At 45.1% G+C, this 22,295-nt stretch overlaps 1 protein-coding gene across 2 annotated transcripts in view; it reads left to right on the top strand.

The window, feature by feature from the left end:
• Positions 1-1,759: 1,759 nt before the first annotated feature.
• BTK (Bruton tyrosine kinase) overlaps positions 1,760-22,295 on the top strand; it is an 80,119-nt gene continuing 59,583 nt past the window's right edge. The window contains exon 1 of one of the 2 annotated variants that reach the window (XM_075260039.1): positions 1,760-1,923. In XM_075260039.1, the coding sequence (XP_075116140.1) occupies positions 1,774-1,923 (150 nt within the window). In that variant the 5' untranslated portion in view covers positions 1,760-1,773. Of the gene's footprint in view, positions 1,924-4,045; positions 4,141-22,295 lie in introns of those variants that run through there. The other variant, XM_075260040.1, reaches the window with a different exon arrangement.

Raw genomic sequence — 22,295 nt, forward strand, 5'->3', positions numbered from 1 at the left:
ACAAAAAAAATAAGTGATCAGATGTTCCCAAAGGTCTCTTATCACCTTATGGGGACACAATCTGGGAAAAAAAATAAAAATATAATAAAAGTTTAAAAAATGTAAATAAAATAATAAATAAATAATACGCTAATAAAACGCTGTTATTAAAGGTTATAGCCCCACCCCCGACAACACCATACAAAATAAAAATTACCGTAACGGAGAGGAAAAACTATTTTATAAAGTTTTTCAGTGACACTTTGTGTTATTAAATTAAAAAAAAAATTATAAATTGAAAATCAGACACAATTTCCCTCCTATTTTGTTTATATTTTCCTGGATATAAAAAAAATTAAAACACATTCGAAAATAAACATAAAAATAAAGCCCTAGGTGTCCCCGAAAAAAAGACGCAAAAATTAGTTGACTGAGACATACGGGAAAAATGTTACAGACCTCAAAACCGCACATACAAAATAAACCTAAAATGTGTCTGGTCCTGGACCACAAATTGGCCCGGTACTGAAGTGGTTAATATACTCCCTAACAAAAATATCAAATAAAAGAATGTTGGCAAGGAGGAATTAAAATTATCAAGTGCAGAAGTGACCAACTCTCGAAGGATTCAAAAAGGGACAAAATCTGAGCTGCGTGGAGTGGACTGCTACAAATTCATATACTAAGGCACCCATGTCCCCACCTAGTCCCTTGTTTCCCCAACACAGTATAAAGACCCTCTAGTAACCCTGGCAGAGTATAATGCCTCCTTGTGGCCTCATATAATATAATTTCTCACTTGTAACCCCCCCCCACAGTATGTTATATGATCCCCCTTATTGTGGCCCCCATGGTATAATGCTCCATCATTGTGGCCCTCACACAATACTCCCGTATTGCGGCCACCGTATTATAATCTCCGCCTCATTGTGGCTCTCACATTGTAATGCCCCTTCTTGTAGCCTGCATTCTGTAATTCCCTCTCTGGTGGTCCCAGTATTATAATGTCCCTTTCTTACGGTAATAATTAATACTCACCTCTCCCATTTCCCCCATTCTCTGCTGCTGACAGCTTGGGAGTAGGAGGCACAATGAAGCGACAGTAAAAACAGAAGCAGATGGCTGACAGAATCACAGTATTATCATTGTGGAGTCCATGTCTTAGGGCTAGTTCATACAGGGTTCCGCATGTACACATTTCATCGCAGCTGCCGCGACGGGATGCCGGTGCAGTACACTGGCATCCCGTCGCAGCATTCCGCAATTAATTAGGCCCAAATGACTGGGCCGGAGCCTCGTGCTGTGGACGTCGCAGCTGATTCAGTGGGAAGATAGGGCAGCTCGCTTCTTTTTCCCGCTACTAGCTAGCGGAAAAAAAAAGCGAGAGGCTCCCATTGAAGTCAATGGGAGCAGCAGATTTTGAGGCGGATTCCGCGTCAAAATCCGCTGCCAACTTGCCCCATGTGAACTAGCCCTTAGGGTTCTCAACTGACTGACTTTTCAATACTGCAGTATATTTGAGCTTTATATATAATGTAGAGAGATAGCTATAAAAAAAAAAAAAAAAAAAAAAAAAAAGTAAGACACTGATTTTCGTTTTTTTTTTTCAGGTTTCTTATACAGTGGAGGAGACCTCAGGAAAATGAAATATGTAAAAGCAAGTCTGAGAACAAAAGATTCTAAGAAGTCTAAATTCAGTATATTGATTACCAGCTAATAATTCTGTAAGACACACTGACTGTATAGTTAAATATCAGGAGTCTTCTTGTATACAGCATTTAAGAAATATATGCCATGGCCACAGCTACTGCTAGTATTCTGGAGAGCATTTTTTTAAAACGGTCACAGCAAAAACGTAAGACATCACCTCTAAACTACAAGAAGAGACTATTTGTACTCACAGAGAACAAGATTACATACTACGAGTACGACTTTGAAAGGGGGGTAAGAATATCTTTTTCTGATTTTTTTTTTTTATTTCAAAGCTATTGCCTATTGAAGTCATCTGTGTTTGTACATGGCTAAGGGCTCGTTCACATCTGCACCCGGTCTCCGTTCTGCAGGTTTCCGTTTCCTGCACAAAACAGAGGCAGGAGACGGAAACATGCAGAACTCTTTCAAACCCATTCATTTGAATGGGTTTGAAAGATGTCCGGCCGTGAGCAGCGGTGAGCGTTTTATACTCACCGCCGCGAAACAGTTTTTTTTAAAATCGGACACAGAGTCGGACATGCAGTACTCTGTGTCCGGTTTAAAAAAAAACGGTTTTGTGGCGGAGAGCATAAAACGCTCACCACCGCTCACGGCCGGACCGATCTGACAGGTTTCCGTCTTCTGCATGCAGAAGACGGAAACCACAGAACAGAGACCCGAACACTAGTGTGAACCCAGCGTAATATAGATAATTCCTGAGAACAGTCTCATACTAGATATGTAAGATGTGAGAGACCTGCCAAATATATCTCTACAGTAATGTACAAGAAATATATTGTAGTACTGTGTAAGCCAGATGTCCTATTATATACCACTAGAAAACTGAGTGCAGCTTTCACTGTCAGCTTTCCTGGTATGTGCCTCGGTGCTGGAGATATTGGTGCCATTAATTTTGTCACTCATATCTCCCCACTGTCACTGCCATACAGTCTAGCATCAAATAATTTTGAATTTGACTCTCAAAGTGGAGAATTGTGAATAGTCTATATAATTTGGATATACTGTCTGCAATAAATTCATACTAATAATAATTCAAACTTTCAACAGATAGAAGATATATATATACACACATACACACAGTATATACATATACAGTATATATATATAGAGAGAGATATATAGAGAGAGATAGATATATAGTATACAGTATATGTAACTGAAAACTTTCTGTCCATTCTCCTGTGGGACACAAAAGCGTGGTTTGTCCTACTCTTCTGTTCTACAGTAACTAATCCATTTTTTATCTAAAGCTCTTTTCAGATCACGTTTTTTTCCCCCACAGGTTTAAATGATGCAAAGAGAAAAAAAAAGGAGACAAACTGAGGCAAAGTCATCTGTCTACATAGATATCAATGTTAAAGAAACAAATCCATTTCTGTTTTTTTGAAGGACACAGAAATGTAGTATACCATACTTTTGTGTCTATCCAAAGAAACAGACAGAAATAGATTTTTTAAAAAAAATATTTAACATTTATAAACTTTAACAAAACGTGATTAAAACTTTCTATACTTATCTATCACTTATCTGCCGGTCACCATATCAGCTGTAAGGAGTATCAACATGTGTAATCCTACTTGCAGCCATCATACTTTTCAGTGCAGCACTGCTCACATCTTTAAGGTTGTTATTCTTACAAGTGAAGCTTTAGCTGTCTCTGAAGTCAGAGCGCTAAGGGTAAGTTCACACTGGGTTTTTTGGTCAGGATTTTGAGGCCGTATCCACCTCAAAATCCTTACCAAAAAGACAGCTCTCATTCTGGGAGCCGGAAGAAAGAAGCGACATGCTCATTTTTCAGGCCGAGTCGCCTCACGATTCGGCCTGAAGACACTCCCTCCTCCGGACTAGGCCCATTCATTGGGCCTAATCTGGAGCAGAGTGCAGGGCTGGATGCCGATGCAGTGCACGTGGCTAAGTGGCTTTTGGATCTGAACCTGAGGTGGCCTCCACCTCAGGTTCCGATCCAAAAAAACCCCGTGTGAACGTACCCTAAGATGAGCCAAACAGAGTGCTGTGTAATACTGAGTGCTTAGTGGCAAGGAATTTACACTATGTTCAGAAATTCTCAGATTCTTACTATTAACTGCAGTTAGGTTTGTGAGCTCTGTAGTCACCTGTTTATCTGCTCTACTCCTGGTGAATGACTTTGGCTTGTTTTCTTTGATATCCAATTTCTTATTGATTTGTCTAGACTTTGACCCTATGCCTGGACACGATTATTTTGCTGATTTGCATATTCCTGCGATCGCCTTGTGTCACATGGCTTGAAAGTTCCAATCTGCTGTTTGCTGGTCTGCTATTTGTCTGCTAGTGCGCCTATTTTCTTACACTAGTTCAGTTTGGTAACCTGGGCGAGAATTCTACTAAAATCCAACCGGCCTCAAGGCGGGTTTTGGTGAAAACTTCAGAAAAGCGTTAGACTCGATCAGCTGGAGCAGTGTGATTCAGGTAGCTTGTTTTGATTATCTTCCAGTTACTGCTGTGTATTTGGAAACTCCTGGGAATTGCTTAAGAAGACATATCTGTGCAGGTCAGTTAAAAAAAAAGTAGTTGGAGAAGGCAGCAACACAGAGGTCAGATAAGAGAAACTTTAGCAGTCAGGGAGCTGTGGACAACAGAAACATTGAGGAGGGAATAGGCTGACTATAAGGCTGTTTGAATAAAATTGATGTTTTCAATTTGCAATTGCAGCATCCCAGAGAACACTGCAAACTTGTATATATTATATTTATGATGCATGTGTAATATTTCTATACTATTATCTATATAGTTCTTAAATCTGTATATTTTCTGTAGAAATGGGCTGATCCACTGTGGGACATTGTTATATTGCAGCCAGCAAGTTCTGGAATGTGGAAAACAGTAGTGCTCATCTAGCTACTAAGGTGGAAGGTTGTAAAGAGTGCAGGTATAGAGCCAGAGACAAATAATACTGTGTTGCATCCCTAAGGCAGGGAATGTATAGCTGCCAAAAGATAAAGACCTGTGCAGTCTAAAAGTGCCTTTCTTTGGAGTCTGAGGACAATCTGAGAAAGGACCTCAGAGCACTCCCCCTGCCAAGCAGTGTCGGACTGGGGTGTCTAGGGCCCACCAGTGGAATTATTTCTAGGGGCCCAACATCAGAATCCCTGCAAACCAGCGATACCAAGACAGGGCGGTTGAAGGTAATAACATATCAGGAGCCATGCTGCTCACCCGCCATACAATGTTTCCGTTTCCGTACTCGTTTTGTACACAATGCAGGACTGGGAGCAGAAAGCTTCATCCACTGTATAGTTGCCTGGCAGATTCACTGCAGCTCAGCTCCCACTGACAGAGAAGGTGCCGACTGATATACAGTGGACAGAGCTTTCTGCTTCTGGCCCCATATTGTGTACAGGACTGGTGCCAGAAGTGGCTCCATACAGCTGATCGGTCTGAGGGCTGGGTGTCGGTCCCCTACAGATTTATAGCCTATCCTGATGATAAACCATAGAAAATTATGACTGGACAACCCCTTTAAATTTCCCCCCAAATGCCCCACACTTTAAAGAGGTTGTCCAGCATAATTTTTTTTTTTTTGTTTATAATTAGTCCGGGGAGATAAAAAACAAAGCACACTCATTTGATCCCAGTGCTCCGGTCCTGAAGTTCTGCTGGTAGTTACATGCCGGACTGGACCTCACTGGGAGACACTGGGACAAGCAGACTTCCCCCTGCACACTCCGATCGGCAGTGTGCTTAAAAAAAATAGAAAGTGTTTTTAAGGGCTCGTTCACATCTGCACCCGGGGTCTCCGCTTTCAGGTTTCCGTTTCCTGCCTGAAACTGGACAGGAGACGGAAACCTGCAGGCATTTTTCAAACCCATTCAAATGAAGTGTGCGTCCGTAAGCTCCTGTGAGCGTTTTGTGCTCACCGCGGTGAAACTTTTTTTTTTTTTTTTTTTTTTAACCAGACACAGAGTCGGACATGCAGGACTTTGTGGTGAAACCGTTTTTTTTTTTTAAACCAGACACAGAGAGCATAAAACGCTCACCGGCGCTCACAGCCGGACTCGAACCGACAGGTTTCCGTCTACTGCGTGCAATAGATGGAAACCTCAGAATGGAGACCAGACGCTGGTGTGAACCCAGCATTATCTGTGTTTTGCTCAGTAGGACATAATCCTTAGTGGCCCCTGCACACAGTATTATGTCCCTTACTGGCCCCTGCACACAGTATTATGCCCCAGAGTGACCTCTGCACACAGTATTATGTCCCATAGTGGCCCCTGCACACAGTATTATGTCCCAGAGTGGCCCCTGCACACAGTATTATGCCCCAGAGTGGCCCCTGCACACAGTATTATGCCCCAGAGTGGCCCCTGCACACAGTATTATCCCCCAGAGTGGCCCTTGCACACAGTATTATGCCCCAGAGTGGCCCCTGCACACAGTATTATGCCCCATAGTGGCCCCTGCAGAGTATTATACCCCATAGTGGCCCCTGCACAGAGTATTATGTCCCTCAGTGGCCCCTGCAAACAGTATTATGCCCCATAGTGGCCCCTGCAGAGTATTATACCCCATAGTGGCCCCTGCAGAGTATTATACCCCATAGTGGCCCCTGCACACAGTATTATGTCCCATAGTGGCCCCTGGCATAACATACATTCATACACACACCAATCTACATATATACAGGACTCACACAGTATATCACACACTTTACACAAATATACACACATTAAATATACATATTTTACCCAAAAAATTTACTTACATTTGGCTGTGTCCTGTCTGTCCTGTCTGGCAATGGTGAGAGCTCTTCATTTACAGCAGCCGGCAGACTTCCCCCTGCACACTCCGATCTGTGTGGGGGAGGGGCAGCACAGCTCCTGCTACATGACGGCAGGGTACAGTGCAGGGAGCAGACACACACTCACAGTGATTGGTACAGGGGCCCATTTTGGCATGGTCAGGATCCCGATCGGGCCCCTGAAGATCCCGATCGGGCCCCTGACAAGTGCATTTAGATAAAACTAATAGTCAGGCTCGGGGGCCCACCGGGGGATTCCCCGGTTCCCCGGCAGGCCAGTCCGACCCTGCTGCCAAGCCACAGAATGGACAGGGCACCCTGATGTATTGAGAGAGTAGTAGACTTGCACCTCTTAAGTAAGACAGAGATTCAAGCATAGGCGTGGGGATTTTGGCAGGTCGTGACAAAAGTGTGAGTGGTGGCTGTGAATACCCACTGTGTGGTATAAAATTATTTATGTTTATAAAAAGTGGGAATAGTCTTGTTATAGGGTGTGATCTTTATAAAATAATCTATCTATAGTGTTGGCCAAAAGTATTGGCACCCCTGCAATTCTGTCAGATAATACTCATGTTCTTCCAGAAAATGATTGCAAGCACAAACTCTTTGGTATTAATATCTTCATTTATTTTGCTTGCAATGAAAAAATACAAAAGAGAATGAAAAAAAAAAAAAAGTCAAATAATTGATCATTTTACACAAAACTCAAAAAATGGGCCAGACAAAAGTATTGGCCCCCTCAGCCTATTACTTGGTAGCACAACATTTAGACAAAACTGCGAACAACCGCTTCTGGTAACCATCAATGAGTTTCTTACAATGCTCTACTGGAATTTTAGACCATTCTTCTTTGGCAAACTGCTCCAGGTCCCTGAGATGTGAAGGGGGCCTTCTCCAAACTGCCATTTTGAGATCTCTCCACAGGTGTTCTATGGGATTCAGGTCTGGACTCATTGCTGGCCACTTTAGAAGTCTCCAGTGCTTTCTCTCAAACCATTTTCTAGTGCTTTTTGAAGTGTGTTTTGGGTCATTGTCCTGCTGGAAGACCCATGACCTCAGAGAGACCCAGCTTTCTCACACTGGGCCTGACATTATGCTGCAAAATTTGTTGGTAGTCTTCAGACTTCATAATGCCATGCACACGGTCAAGCAGTCCAGTGCCAGAGGCAGCAAAGCAACCCCAAAACACCAGGGAACCTCCATCATGTTTGACTGTAGGGACCATGTTCTTTTCTTTGAAGGCCTCTTTTTTTTTCCCTGTAAACTCTATGTTGATGCCTTTTCCCAACGGGTTGACACTGGTGTACCCTTGGACTGCAGAGCAGCTTGAACTTGTTTGGCTGTTAGTTGAGGTTCTTTATCCACCATCCGCACAATCTTGCGCTGAAATCTCTCGTCAATTTTTCTTTTCCGTCAATCTCTTCGTTTAATGTCAAGGGTCTAAATGTCCCTGAGAAGCGGTCCCAGATTTTGTATGATGCGCACAAACGGAAAGTGCAGGTTCTGTGTTTATAGGAGACAAATTTTGCTTCTGATCGTGTCCCTGTGATCAGGAATCGGTACTTCCCACAGTGGTTCCATAGTAGTAGTCCCTCAGGTAAGGTCTGTGGAGTGGCCACTTTCTTTCACAAGAATTTGCCCATAAAAGTGTTAGACTCCAAGGCTGATGGGGAAGCTAGATACTTGTTTTTGATTTGTGAAATTTATGGCTCAGTCTATACCGTTGCTAATATTTATGCCCCCAACTCTGACCAGGTTCCCTTTCTTTTGTTTACCCTGGCTGCCCTGCAGTCTTTCGCTAGGGGTCAGTTGATTGTTTGTGGTGACCTTAATCTTCCTCTTAACCCCTTATTTGATACTTCCTCAGGTTGGTCTTCCATTTCTTATGGTGCGCTGAACAAAGTGAGGAGACTCCTAAACGCCATGTTGCTGTGTGATGTGTGGCGGATCCTTCACCAGCTTGATAGGCACTACTCCTTTTCTCCGACTCCTAACTCGTATAGTAGAATTGATTAGGTTTTCATCTCGCATGACCTCCTTTCATTGGTTACCTCTGCTAAGATCGATTCTGCTTTCCTTTCTGACCACTCTTTGGTCACTTGTGTCTTCCGTCCCCCTTCTTCCTCTGGTCCCCATGCTAATACCTGGAGACTTAATGAGTCGCTCCTTCTTGACATTCAATGCTTGGAAGATTTGAAACTTTTGGTGTCCTACTTTCTTCAGGACAACTTGGAGGATGACACTGCTCCACCTACTCAGTGGGAGGCTCTGAAATGTGTCCTCTGCGGTGTCACCAACAGATGATAACCAAGGCCGAAATAAAGGCGACCACAGAGGCAAACAGAGAGCGGTACATTGAAGAATGGAGAAATGAAATAAATAACTCCAAGAAACTCACCGTGTACCAATCCCTACAAAGGGACTACACCATGGCCACCTACCTGGAGAGAATACACCACCCCAAGCACAGACAGACCCTGAGCCGGTACAGACTGAGCGCCCACAACCTAGAGATAGAGACGCGGCGATACAGGCAGACGTACAAGCCACGGGAGAACAGACTGTGCCAGCACTGCGACCAGGGGGCCCTAGAAGACGAGACCCACTTCCTGCTACACTGCACCAAATACTCAGCTGTGAGGGCTGTCTACTACCAAAGACTCTCTGCCCACATCCCAGACTTCATATCTGCAGACGAGAAGAGGAAACTCTACATCCTACTGGGAGAAGAAAAGGCCACTGTGGAGATCGCTGCCCAATACGTGTCCAGCTGTCACCAAATAAGAGGAAGATGAGACTCCACGGACTGTTATATTTATCCCAATACACCCACCCCACCCCACCCACCCCCACCTCCCCATATAGCAGTCACCAACAAAGAAGAAGATGAGACTCCAAGGACTGTTATACCCCAAACGACCCACCCCACCCCCACCACTCACCCACCCGAGTCCAACTCCCCCCCCCCCACTTTAATAGCTTTGGCAATGCCAAATATCTATTCGGACGTGCCAATAAAGCCTTTTTGATTTGATTTGTGTCCTGATGAAACATGGAGCATGCTTGAAGAGAGTAGCTGGGCAGCGGTTCCAGACCCTTCTGAATGACCTGGCATCCCTGGAGGCCCAGCATAAACAGTCGCTTCAACAGTTGACTTTGGCCTCTCTGACGGCCACCCATCAGGAGCTCAAGTCTTTGCTTGAGTACAAGTAGCAGTGGTTGCGGCAACTGGGCCAGCGTTCCATCTATGAATGGGGAAACAAGGCGGGACATCTCCTGGCGAGGGCGGTGAGGGAGCGCCATGCAGCCTCCCATGTGCTCTCCATCAAAACATCCTCAGGGCAACTCACTCATAACACTGCTGATATCGCCTATGCTTTCTGGGAGTATTATCTCTCGCTTTATCATCTGCCCCCGCCGGGATCTGTCCATCCGGCCCCCGCTGCCGCTCTCTCGTTTTCACAGTATGTTGTGGCTACGGCCCCTCCTTCCCTTTCTCCCGCAGATGGGTCTCTGCTTGAGGCGCCTTTTTCAGCTCAGGAGTTAGAGGAGGGTATTTCCGCTCTCCCGAGTGGTAAAAGTCCCGGTCCGGATGGTTACACCGCTAGATTCTTCAAGACCTTGAAATCGGAGCTGATCCCCCCATTGTTGAAGGCGTTTAATTCTATTTCCACTGGTGTTGTGTTCCCCCCACGTTTCTCCAGGCGCATATTATGGTCATTCCTAAAGAACGTAAAGATGCCACGCTCTGCTCCAGTTACAGACCGATCTTGTTCCTTAATACGGATACGAAACTGTACGTTAAGCTAATAGCTAACCGCCTTAGTCCGCATATGGGGAACCTTATTCATCCCAATCAAGTGGGCTTCATCCCCCGCAGGGAGGCCTGTGATAACACCTTAAAGGCCTTCTCTGCGATCCACTATGCTCAACGATCACAGACTCCCTCGATGTTGCTCTCTTTGGATGCGGAGAAGGCCTTCGACCAGGTAGACTGGGTTTTTTTGGAAGCTACGTTGTCCCAGATAGATATCCACAAGAAAAGCAATCGTGAGTATGACACTTAGTATAAAAAGAATATACTACACATCCAGTTTAGGTCAATAAACTTGTCATAAATTTATTACATCATACAAATATATAAAAGACGTACATTAGAAGGGGAATCTACAAATACAAACTGACTGGGTAAAAGTGAAGTGCAGCAGATGGCACGTGGTCCCTTTAAGTATTTACATACAATGGAATACACATGGATTAAACTAATGCCAGAAAAGGACCTCAGCATTGGAGTCCTTTATACACCGTGTGTGGACATTATATACACATAGCAATAGTATCAATAGCCGCTGAGGTATATATCATGAGTGGCCACTAAGTTATACACATTGCCACAACAGCTCAAAGAAAGTGCTAGAAGTTTAAAGTTACCATGTGGTCCAATATATGTCTCCTATCCATTAAAGTAATAACATTGATATGCACACATTTGTGACTATAACAACATAGGTTCACATGTATCCTATACCACTATATACAGGTTTAATAGCACTGTGGCTTACCCATGTTGTCAATAGGAGGTATACAAGTCAGGACAGGCACTCACTCCCCAGTACCTACAGTTAGGGCCAGAAATATTTGGACAGTGACACAAGTTTTGTTATTTTAGCTGTTTACTAAAATATGTTCAGAAATACAATTATATATATATATATATATATATATATATAATATGGGCTGAAAGTGCACACTCCCAGCTGCAATATGAGAGTTTCCACATCCAAATCGGAGAAAGGGTTTAGGAATCATAGCTCTGTAATGCATAGCCTCCTCTTTTTCAAGGGACCAAAAGTAATTGGACAATGGACTCTAAGGGCTGCAATTAACCCTGAAGGCATCTCCCTCGTAAACCTGTAATCAATGAAGTAGTTAAAAGGTCTGGGGTTGATTCCAGGTGTGTGGTTTTGCATTTGGAAGCTGTTGCTGTGACCAGACAACATGCGCTCAAAGGAACTCTCAATTGAGGTGAAGCAGAACATCCTGAGGCTGAAAAAAAAGAAAAAATCCATCAGAGAGATAGCAGATATGCTTGGAGTAGCAAAATCAACAGTCGGGTACATTCTAAGAAAAAAGGAATTGACTGGTGAGCTTGGGAACTCAAAAAGGCCTGGGCGTCCACGGATGACAACAGTGGTGGATGATCGCCGCATACTTTCTTTGGTCAAGAAGAACCCGTTCACAACATCAACTGAAGTCCAGAACACTCTCAGTGAAGTAGGTGTATCTGTCTCTAAGTCAACAGTAAAGAGAAGACTCCATGAAAGTAAATACAAAGGGTTCACATCTAGATGCAAACCATTCATCAATTCCAAAAATAGACAGGCCAGAGTTAAATTTGCTGAAAAACACCTCAAGAAGCCAGCTCAGTTCTGGAAAAGTATTCTATGGACAGATGAGACAAAGATCAACCTGTACCAGAATGATGGGAAGAAAAAAGTTTGGAGAAGAAAGGGAACGGCACATGATCCAAGGCACACCACATCCTCTGTAAAACATGGTGGAGGCAACGTGATGGCATGGGCATGCATGGCTTTCAATGGCACTGGGTCACTTGTGTTTATTGATGACATAACAGCAGACAAGAGTAGCCGGATGAATTCTGAAGTGTACCGGGATATACTTTCAGCCCAGATTCAGCCAAATGCTGCCAAGTTGATCGGACGGCGCTTCATAGTACAGATGGACAATGACCCCAAGCATACAGCCAAAGCTACCCAGGAGTTCATGAGTGCAAAAAAGTGGAACATTCTGCAATGACCAAGTCAATCACCAGATCTTAACCCAATTGAGAATGCATTTCACTTGCTCAAATCCAGACTTAAGGCGGAAAGACCCACAAACAAGCAAGACCTGAAGGCTGCGGCTGTAAAGGCCTGGCAAAGCATTAAGAAGGAGGAAACCCAGCGTTTGGTGATGTCCATGGGTTCCAGACTTAAGGCAGTGATTGCCTCCAAAGGATTCGCAACAAAATATTGAAAAAAAAAATATTTTGTTTGGGTTATGTTTATTTGTCCAATTACTTTTGAGCTCCTAAAATGTGGAGTGTTTGTAAAGAAATGTGTACAATTCCTACATTTTCTATCAGATATTTTTGTTCAACCCTTCAAATTAAACGTTACAATCTGCACTTGAATTCTGTTGTAGAGGTTTCATTTCAAAACCAATGTGGTGACATGCAGAGCCCAACTCGCGAAAATTGTGTCACTGTCTAAATATTTCTGGCCCTAACTGTATATGCATTTACGCATATACTTTAGGTTGCTTATTTTTGGTTGGTTGTCTATCGTTGTCCCAGATAGGTCTCAGCCCGGCTATGTGTACTCGCATCCAAGCTCTTTACAACTCTCCGGTTGCACGGGTTCGGGTCAATGGTACCCTTTCCTCTCCCTATACTATATACAATGGTATGCGTCAGGGTTGTCCCTTCTCCCCGCTCCTATACGCCCTAGTCATGGAACACCTCCCGGTCGCCATTATAAATAATCTGACATCAAGGGATTGACAGTTAATACTTTGCACCTTAAGGTTTGCGGATGACATCCTCCTCTTTGTCACTCAGCCACTTACTTCTCTCCCCTCTCTCCTCCGGGAAATTAGTGTTTACATTCTCTATAGTAATTATAAACTCAACTTGTCTAAAAGCACTGCGATTGAAGTCTTCCTGCTGGCGGCGGTCCTTGGCTCCTTGGGCTCCTCTTTTCCGTTTTCCTGGTCTTGCGGTTCTATCAAGTACCTGGGGGTACAGCTCCCCACTAACTCGGCAGACACCTATACTCTGAATTTCTCTCCGCTCTTGCGCTCCCTTCGTGCGGATTTGGAGCGCTGGGATACCAAGGGCCTCTTGTGGTTGGAACGTATCAACCTTTTGAAGATGAATATTCTCCCCCGCCTGTTATATCTTTTCCAGACGGTTCCCTGTATTCTACCCTCGCATTTTTTTTCGGTGATCAGACAGGCCTTCAATAAATTTATATGGGGATAGAGGCCTCCGCGCATCGCATGTGTGATGCTGGTTCGAGCAAAGCGAAGTGGAGGTTTGACAGTCCCTGATTGTGCAAAGTACTTTCTAGCTGTAGTCGCCACACGCATCATTGACTGGTATCATGGCGCCTGCTCTAAACTTTGGGTTGCCTTGGAGGGCTCTGTATGTTCTCTCCCCCTTACTGCCCTTCCCTGGCTTCATAAAAGGTTCTGGTTCAATGATAGGGCTCTCCTGCTTCCCTTCGTGGCGCTTCAAACGCTCGGAGTATGTCGATTGTATGATGCAATGAGGAAGTTGTTTTGAAACGACGGTCCGTTAACTCCGATTTCATGGAACCCGGATTTTCCTGCTGCGCTCGATTCTGCTTTTTTGGGACATTCGATTTGTGACCCGGTTCTCAGTTTTCAGCACATCACTTCTTCCTCCTACCATGTTTTGAGCTGCTGGCCCGCACTTCTCGCCATGACTCAGTCTCCTCGTATTGGTATTTCACCCAACTCTCACACTTTTATTCTTCCCTGAAGGTTTCTAATGACCTCCATAGGTCTTTGCTTCCTCTTGAGCGTCTCTGTCTCTCATCACAGCCACCGATACACACTGTCTCCCTGCTCTATGAGGTGTTACTGGATGATCATGAAGTCTCCTTACCTGCCTTTGTACGGGGTTGGGAGAGGGAGTTGGGGGTTTCGTACTCGCCAGATGTGTGGTCATCGGCTTTCACCACGTGCCATAAATTCTCCATCTCATGTAGAGCGCAAGAGACCATTATAAAATTCTCTCTAGATGGTACAGAGTCCCAGCTCTGCTCCATGTGATTTATCCCTCCACATCTGATAGGTGTTGGAGATGTCTCTCTGACTGCGGCACAATGGCTCACATCTGGTGGGGATGTCCCCTCCTATGCCCCTTCTGGGCTGAGGTTAGACGGGTCATTCATTAGGTTACAGGAGTGGACCTGGAGGATGACCCAGCTCCTCTACTCCTTTGTATTTTCTCACGCAAGTTTAGGAAGTTGACACGCACACACGATTCCCCCCCCCCACACACACACGATTCTCTCCTGGCTGAAGGAATTCCTTCACATTCATACGATTGAAAATATGATGGCTCAATTACGCCCTGACGAGAGGTCCCATCAGCGGACCTGGCAGCTCTGGGATTTCTTCTACCACTCTGCTGACTTCCGTTCCCTCTGTGCTCTTGTGAACATGTTGTCTGTTTTTATCTTCGTGTTTTCTCTCTGTACTCAGATATTTGCACTTTTTAGTGTTATTGCCTGACCCCTTTTTTTGTTTCTTTTCTTTATATGCTGTTATATTTTGGCTCTGCTGCATCAGAGCACTTGTTTACCTTCCCTGCGCCACTTTTTGCATTTGATTTAGATGAACTTGGCCACCAAAAAGCATCAAGAAAGACTGACATAACTTAAGGGATCAGACAGGCTTCCCCATAATGTCTATGTAAGCAACCTCCAGAGAGGGGCCAGCCAACAAGGAGGAACTACAGGTCATTGATGACTCAGACAGTATAAAAAGTCTAGGAAGGAGATGTCACATAGTACTGTCGAAAACAGAAGTATGTCCATCAAGTTCATCTAACGGGTGGGAAAGGGCATGACTGAAGGGATGGATAAAGGAAATAAGTATACAAATCAAATCAAATCAAATCAAATCAAATCAAAAAATGCTTTATTGGCACGTCCGAATAGGTATTTGGCATTGCCAAAGCTAGTAAAGTGGGTGGGTGGGGGGGGGGGGGGGGGGAGTTGGGTTGGGTGGGTATGGGGGGGGGGGGTTCGGTTATAACAGTCCATGGAGTCTCATCTTCCTCTTCGTTGGTGACTGCTATATGGGGAGGTGGGGGTGGGGGTGGGTGTATTGGGATAAATATAACAGTCCATGGAGTCTCATCTTCCTCTGGTTTGGTGACAGCTGGACACGTATTGGGCAGCGATCTCCACAGTGGCCTCTTCTTCTCCCAGTAGGATGTAGAGTTTCCTCTTCTTGTCTGCAGATATGAAGTCTGGGATGTGGGCAGAGAGTCTTTGGTAGTAGACGGCCCTCATATCTGAGTATTTGGTGCAGTGTAGCAGGAAGTGGGTCTCGTCTTCTAGGACCCCCTGGTCACAGTGCTGGCACAGTCTCTTCTCCTGTGGCTTGTACATCTGTCTGTATCGCCCCGTCTCTATCTCTAGGTTGTGGGCGCTCAGTCTGTATCGGCTCAGGGTCTGTCTGTGCTTGGGGTGGCGTATTCTCTCCAGGTAGGTGGCCATGGTGTAGTCCCTTTGTAGGGATTGGTACACGGTGAGTTTCTTGGAGTTATTTATTTCGTTTCTCCATTCTTCAATGTACCGCTCTCTGTTTGCCTCTGTGGTCGCCTTTATTTCGGCCTTGGTTATCATCTGTTGGAGTTTTTGGTTTGGTGGTTGGCTGCTGTTTGGTTGTTGAATGTCTGGTTTGCTCAGGTGGCTTAGCCATGCTTGGTGGTGGTAGGAGTCAGGCTTGCTCCCCTGGATGTGTGCCTGGAAAGCTAGTGCCCTCTTCTGTATGGTGAGCCATAGGGGGAGTCTGCCTAGCTCTGCCCTGCAGGCTATGTTGGTGGTGTTGCGATGGACATGTAGCAGGTATTTGCAGAACTCCAGGTGGAAGTTCTCTGTTGGGCTGGAATCCCACCTTGACTGGTCTGGGTAGGTGGCTGGGCCCCAAACCTCACTGCCATAGAGAAGGATCGGGGAGATGACAGCGTCAAATATCTTCATCCAGACCCTCACCGGTGGTTTGAGGTGGTACAGTTGTCTTCTGATGGCGTAGAAGGTTCTGCAGGCTTTTGCTTTCAGGGTTTCTATTGCTGCTTTGAAGCTTCCTGATTGGCTGAGCTCCAGCCCCAGGTAGGTGTAGCTGTTGGTTTTCTCCAGTGTGGAGCCGTTCAGTGTGAATTGTGAGGTGGTGGAGGCTTTATTGTGGCCCTTCTTCTGGAATACCATGACTTTGGTCTTCTTCTGGTTGATGGGTAGGGCCCATGTGGTGCTGAATTTTTCCAGCACTGACAGGCTTTCTTGGAGGTCTTTCTCGGTGGGGGCCAGGAGTAGGAGGTCATCGGCGTATAGCAGGAACTTCACCTCTCGATTGTTCAGGGTGAGGCCTGGGGTTGGTGAGGCCTCCAGGGCTGTAGCCAGTTCATTGATATAGATGTTGAAGAGCGTTGGGCTCAGGCTACAGCCTTGTCTGACCCCTCGGGCCTGTTGGAAGTATGCGGTCCTTTTCCCATTCACCTTCACACTGCACTGGTTTCCGGTGTAGGAGCTCTTGATGACGTCGTACGTTCTTCCTCCTATTCCACTCTCTAGGAGTTTTAGAAGTAGGCCTGGGTGCCATACTGAATCAAACGCCTTCTTAAAGTCCACGAAGCAGGCGAATATCTTGCCTCTTCTGGTGTTGTGGACGTGCGTCTTGATGAGGCTGTGCAGGGTGTAGATATGGTCTGTGGTGCGGTGGTGTATACAATACATTTCCAGAAGTATCAATGCTATTTTGCTTTAAAAAGGCATCTAAGACATTATTGGAGCTGATGCTGCCGTGACTTCTGTTCCAGATCCTGGGGTAGGCTATTCCACAGATTCACAGCCCTTTCAGTTGTTTCTGGAGATTGAATCTTTTTGTGTCTCAGACAGAGGCAGTGCCGTCTTGAATTTTGAGGAGATTTTAGATCAAAATTTTTTCTCCATATTTCCATTTATTTAGATTTATTGTATCTCCTCTTCCCCAGAATAAATAGATTTAACTCCTTTAATCCCTTCCTGCCATGGGCATATTTTGATTTTCGTTTTTGACTCCCCCCTCCCTTCCAAACCTCATAACTTTTTTTTATTTCTCCAATCTTAGAGTCATAGGGGGTCTTAATGTTTGCAGCACAAATTGTTCTTCATGATGCTACCATTAATTATTCTGTACAATGTACTGGGAAACTGGAAAAAAAAAAAATCAGAATGTGGTGTATTTGAAGAAAATGTGCATTTGTGCGACCTTCTTACAGGCTTAGTTTTTACGGCGTTCACTGTGCAGCCAAAATGACCTGTCACCTGTATTCTATGTTTCAGTACGATTCCAAGGGCCACCAAATGTATATGGTTTTATTTACGTTTTAACCCCTTAACAAAAATCCAAAACTGTGCCAATTTTTTTTCCCTAAGAGTCACCATATTCTGACACCTGTAACTTTTTTATACTTCCGTGTACGGGGCTGCATAAGGCGTCTTTTTTTGCAGGACTAGGTGTACTTTTTAGTGATACCATTTTGGGTAATTGCCATTGCTTTGATCACTTTTTATTCAAATTTTTATCAGAGGCAAAACAGTGAAAAAACAGTGGTTTGGCACTTTTGACTTTCCTTTCCCACTGTGTTTACTGTACAGGAAAAATATTTTTATAGATTTGCAGACTGGGCATTTTTGGATAAAGGGATACCTTATGTGTAGGTGTTTCACAGTATTTAAGTACTTTTATATGTGTTCTAGGGAAAGGGGGGTGATTTGAACTTTTAATACTTTTAATTTTTTAAATATTATTTTTTACTTTTTTGAATGTTTTTTGGCACTTATTAGACCCCCTATGGGGTCTTAAACCTCAGGGGGTCTGATCACTAATGCATTGTATTACAATGCTATGCATTGCAATGCTTTGCAAAAATATGGCAGTTTTATTAGGCTATAAAGAGTAGCCTGTAATAAAACATATTGAATGACAGGCCAAGGAGCCATCACAATGCCAGCGATTAGTGCGGGCATCGATCGTAGGCAGTAGCGCTGGGTGTTTGCTGTATAAAACAGCAGACACCTGGCGACTATGGCAACTGCCCGGCTCCAAAGCAGCTGCCATGTTTAAACACCTGGCATCCACCATACTAATACGGCAGATGTTGGGAGGGCTTATTGTCTCCTCATAACTGAGGTCCTCTATGCTCCTTATCAGATTTGTTGCCCTCCATTGAACCTTTTTTTGAACTCTAGGACTTTCTATGAATCGCTTGTAGACAGTCAGTTTGAGATAGCTATGGTAAGAGCAGAGCAGTGCAATGTTAAGACAAACAAAGAAGACTTGGACTTAACTTATAAAGCAAGACAGGAGTCACTTTGTCTGTCACACTATGTATGTCATTGAAGTGCAAGATGCATTAATCTCAATCACAATTCTGAGAATCAAAACATTCCAATATAATTTCACACTAGCGTCAGGCTCTCCATCATTGGGGTCCATCAGGGAACCTGGGGAATGGAGAGCTGGACTATTATAACAATTACACACAGATACCATAAAAGGGATATTCCCATGAAGATAATTTTTAAATAATTAAAAGTTATACATTTTTGCAAATATAAGTAACTAGCAATACCCGCGATTTAGTCTGCGGCCGCATTCCCCCTGTGCACGACAGACCTGCAGCGCAGCCCTGGCTCACCGCCTTGACACCGGTCTCCCCTCTACTTCCACGCATGACCCCGCCCCCCCTGCAAAGGGACCCCACCCTCCCTTCTGGGTGTTCCCAGGCCCTGCAACCCTAGCCCTCCCGTCCCCCGGCCTAAACCCCCCCCCCCCTCACTCCCTGCCAACACCCCCATCCTCCACCACACAGCGACCTGCTTGACGTGCAGCGACAAAGCAGTCCTCCTTTTCGCAATCTTATCTCTGACATTCTAACTCGGAGGAACTCCACCTTAAACATGCTGGAGCATCTGTGAGCAGCAGAAGGCAGTAAACATTTGTTGCATGCAACAGACCACAGGGACAATGTGTAAGTATCATACATACAGTACAGTGGTGTAACTAGGAATGGCGGGGCCACGTGGCGAACTTTTGACATGGACCCCCCCCCCCCCGACCAACACCGATGCCGAAGACCTCGACCGACCCCCTCCTACGCATTCCTGCGCGTTCTATTATGCCCCATAGTGGCCCCTGCACACAGTATTGTCCCCTGCACACAGTATTTTCCCCCATAGTGTCCCCTGCACACAGTATTGTCCCCCATAGTGGCCCCTGCACACAGTATTATGTCTTACTGTGGACACCCATAAACAATTATTATACTCTGGGGTCTGAAAAGACCCCAGAGTATAATAATCGGAGACCTGGGGGAATAAAAACATTTAAAAAAACCTACTGTTTCTTACCTGTCCCTGGCTCCTACGCTGTCTTCTCCGCTGCCGTCCCTCATCAATGACGTCGGACGTCACATGACCCGGGACCCAGGCCGGGTTCATGTGACGTCAGTCAACTATGAAGGAGGCCTGGCCAGGATCGTGGAGAGGCAAGTAACAGTGTTTTTTACGTTCCCTTACCTCTCCTGGTCCGCCAATCATTATACTCGGGGATCCGAAAAGACCCCCGAGTATAATGATAGCAGCGGAAGCGGCTGTCACCGGGCCCCTAATGTCCCAGCCCTGTGGCAGCTGCCTCTGCTGCTATGGCGGTAGTTACGCCACTGATGCAGTATGAACGACAATAACTGCAAGCCGTGCATGACTCTGAAATCACTAAGGTGAGAATTTTAGAGCCCTTTGAACAGTTGAACTGAAGTTGAATCCTGTCCATAGTGAAATAGTTCACCAGAAATAAACATGAAAACAAAGTCAATACCTCACAAATCATATAAATACTTTGTGTACGAGGTCATTAAATTTACCTTTCAAATTTAAATACAGTCCTATTCACACAATGAACCAAATATGTATGCAAATGCTAAATGTGCAATAGAATAGAATAATTCACTGGATAAGTTTAGGACAAACATATGTAATAATAGCACATGTACAACCATTTGTTTTATTAGCATTTGCATAAATGCAATTTTGAATATGTGACTATATCCTTTTGTGTAGTTACAAGCAGAATGCAAAGTTGTTCTCACACTTTCTCTTTACATTACAAGAACTCCATATTTAAAGGGATCCTATCATTTAAACACGTTTTCTGGTTGACACGTAGGAATAGCCTTAAGAAAGGCTCTTAGTCTCCTACCTTTAGATGTATTCTCCTGGCAGCCGTTTCGTAGAAATCCCGCTTTTCACCGGTATGCAAATGAGTTCTCTTGCAGCACTGGAGACGGGCCCCAGCGCTCAAACACCACTGGAGGCGTCTCCAATGCTGCGAGAGAACTCTCTGCACCGCCTCCATCTTCTTTAGGAATGGGGTCTTGATGAGTCTTCTTCCGGGGGTTGGCTTCAAACTTCTAGGCCTCGGGCCTAGGGCTAAGCCGACTGCGCATGCCCGCCGGCCACAAGAAAATGGCTGCTTACACAGTATTGTGTAATCTGGCCGCAAATTCTGTCTAAAATAGGTGGAGAGAAAAGTCCTGCAAGGGACCTTTTATACTGAAAATGTGTGAACCTAACATGAGCTAAATAAATAAATACATTGTTGGTCATAAAAGTCCCCCCACCCCATGTACCCGTCACAGGGGTTTTGTAGGATGAGAAAACATGGCTGCTTTCTTCTTAGGAAGCGACCTCATGTCTTTTGGTCACATGGCAGTGCTACATCTCAGTCCCATTAAAATTATGGTCATGTGAGCAATGGATGTGATGGCACTTTCTGTGAAATAGAAATCAGCCATGTTCTCTAAGGCCAGGGCCCCACAGGCCAGAAACGCTGCGATTTGGCCGCGGAGGAAACGCCACAGTAAAATTCGCCGCGTTTTACAGTACTTGCAAAGTGGATGGGATTCATGCCAATCCCATGCCCTCTTTGCAGAAAAAATCTCAGCACGGAAGCGCTGCAATTTCCAAAACCGTTGTGGTTTTAAAAATCGCAACATGTCAATTATAACTACAGAAACGCCGGCGGCCTCCATACAGTATAATATCCCATTAAAAAAAAACCTCCACTTAGTATAATATTCCATAGTAGCCCTTTCACACAGTATTATGTTACGTAGTGGCCCATTAAAAAAACAAACAAAAAAAACAGTTACTATGTTTAACCCCTTCCCGCTGTGGGCATTTTTTGATTTTCGTTTCTGACTCGCCCCCCCCCCCCTTCCAAACCCCATAACTTTTTTATTTTTCCGCTCTCAGAGAGGTATGAGGTCTTAATGTTTGTGGGACAAATTTTTCTTCATGATGCTACCATTATTTATTCTGTACAATCAGGGGCGAACCTGTCCCTTTTGCCGCCCGATGCGAACTACAGAAAGCCACCCCTCCCCCCCAGCCAGGAGGAGGGGGCGGAGCGGAGGGGGCGTGGTGAAGCGGATGGGGCGTGGCGAAGTACAGGGGGCAGGGCTTAGCGCCGTTTGCTGGCAGAGAGCAGGCCCGGAGACGACCTGCTCTCTGCCTGAGCGTGAGGGGAGGCTGCTGGAGCAGCGCTGCTCCAGTGGCCTCCCCAATCCACCGCTCGGTGCTAAGCCAGTCCAGGACAGCTTGTCCTGGACTGGCTTAGGTAACCAAAAATTCCGCCATCCCTGGCGAGGGCAAGATCCTGCCGGCAAGAGAGGAAGTGAGCTGATGTGGCTGCTCACTTCCTCTCTTGCCGGCAGGATCAACCAGATGAATGTGAAGATAAATGATGGATCTCCATGATATAATATGACTATGTGGTGACATCACTTACATCGTCCTCCTCGGGGATCCTCTCGCCGTCGTCCAGCTTCATGTAGATTGGCTGCAATAGATCAGGGTACATTGTGTGTTTCTGTTACACTTGAAAAAGGGGAATCCCCCAAAACGCTGTGTGTAGCGTCGTGTTTTTAAGAAAGCGGAATAAAGTGCGTGTGTTGTCTATCCCAAGAGAG

Source organism: Leptodactylus fuscus, chromosome 11 (assembly GCF_031893055.1).
Source record: "Leptodactylus fuscus isolate aLepFus1 chromosome 11, aLepFus1.hap2, whole genome shotgun sequence".
Classification (NCBI taxonomy): domain Eukaryota; kingdom Metazoa; phylum Chordata; class Amphibia; order Anura; family Leptodactylidae; genus Leptodactylus; species Leptodactylus fuscus.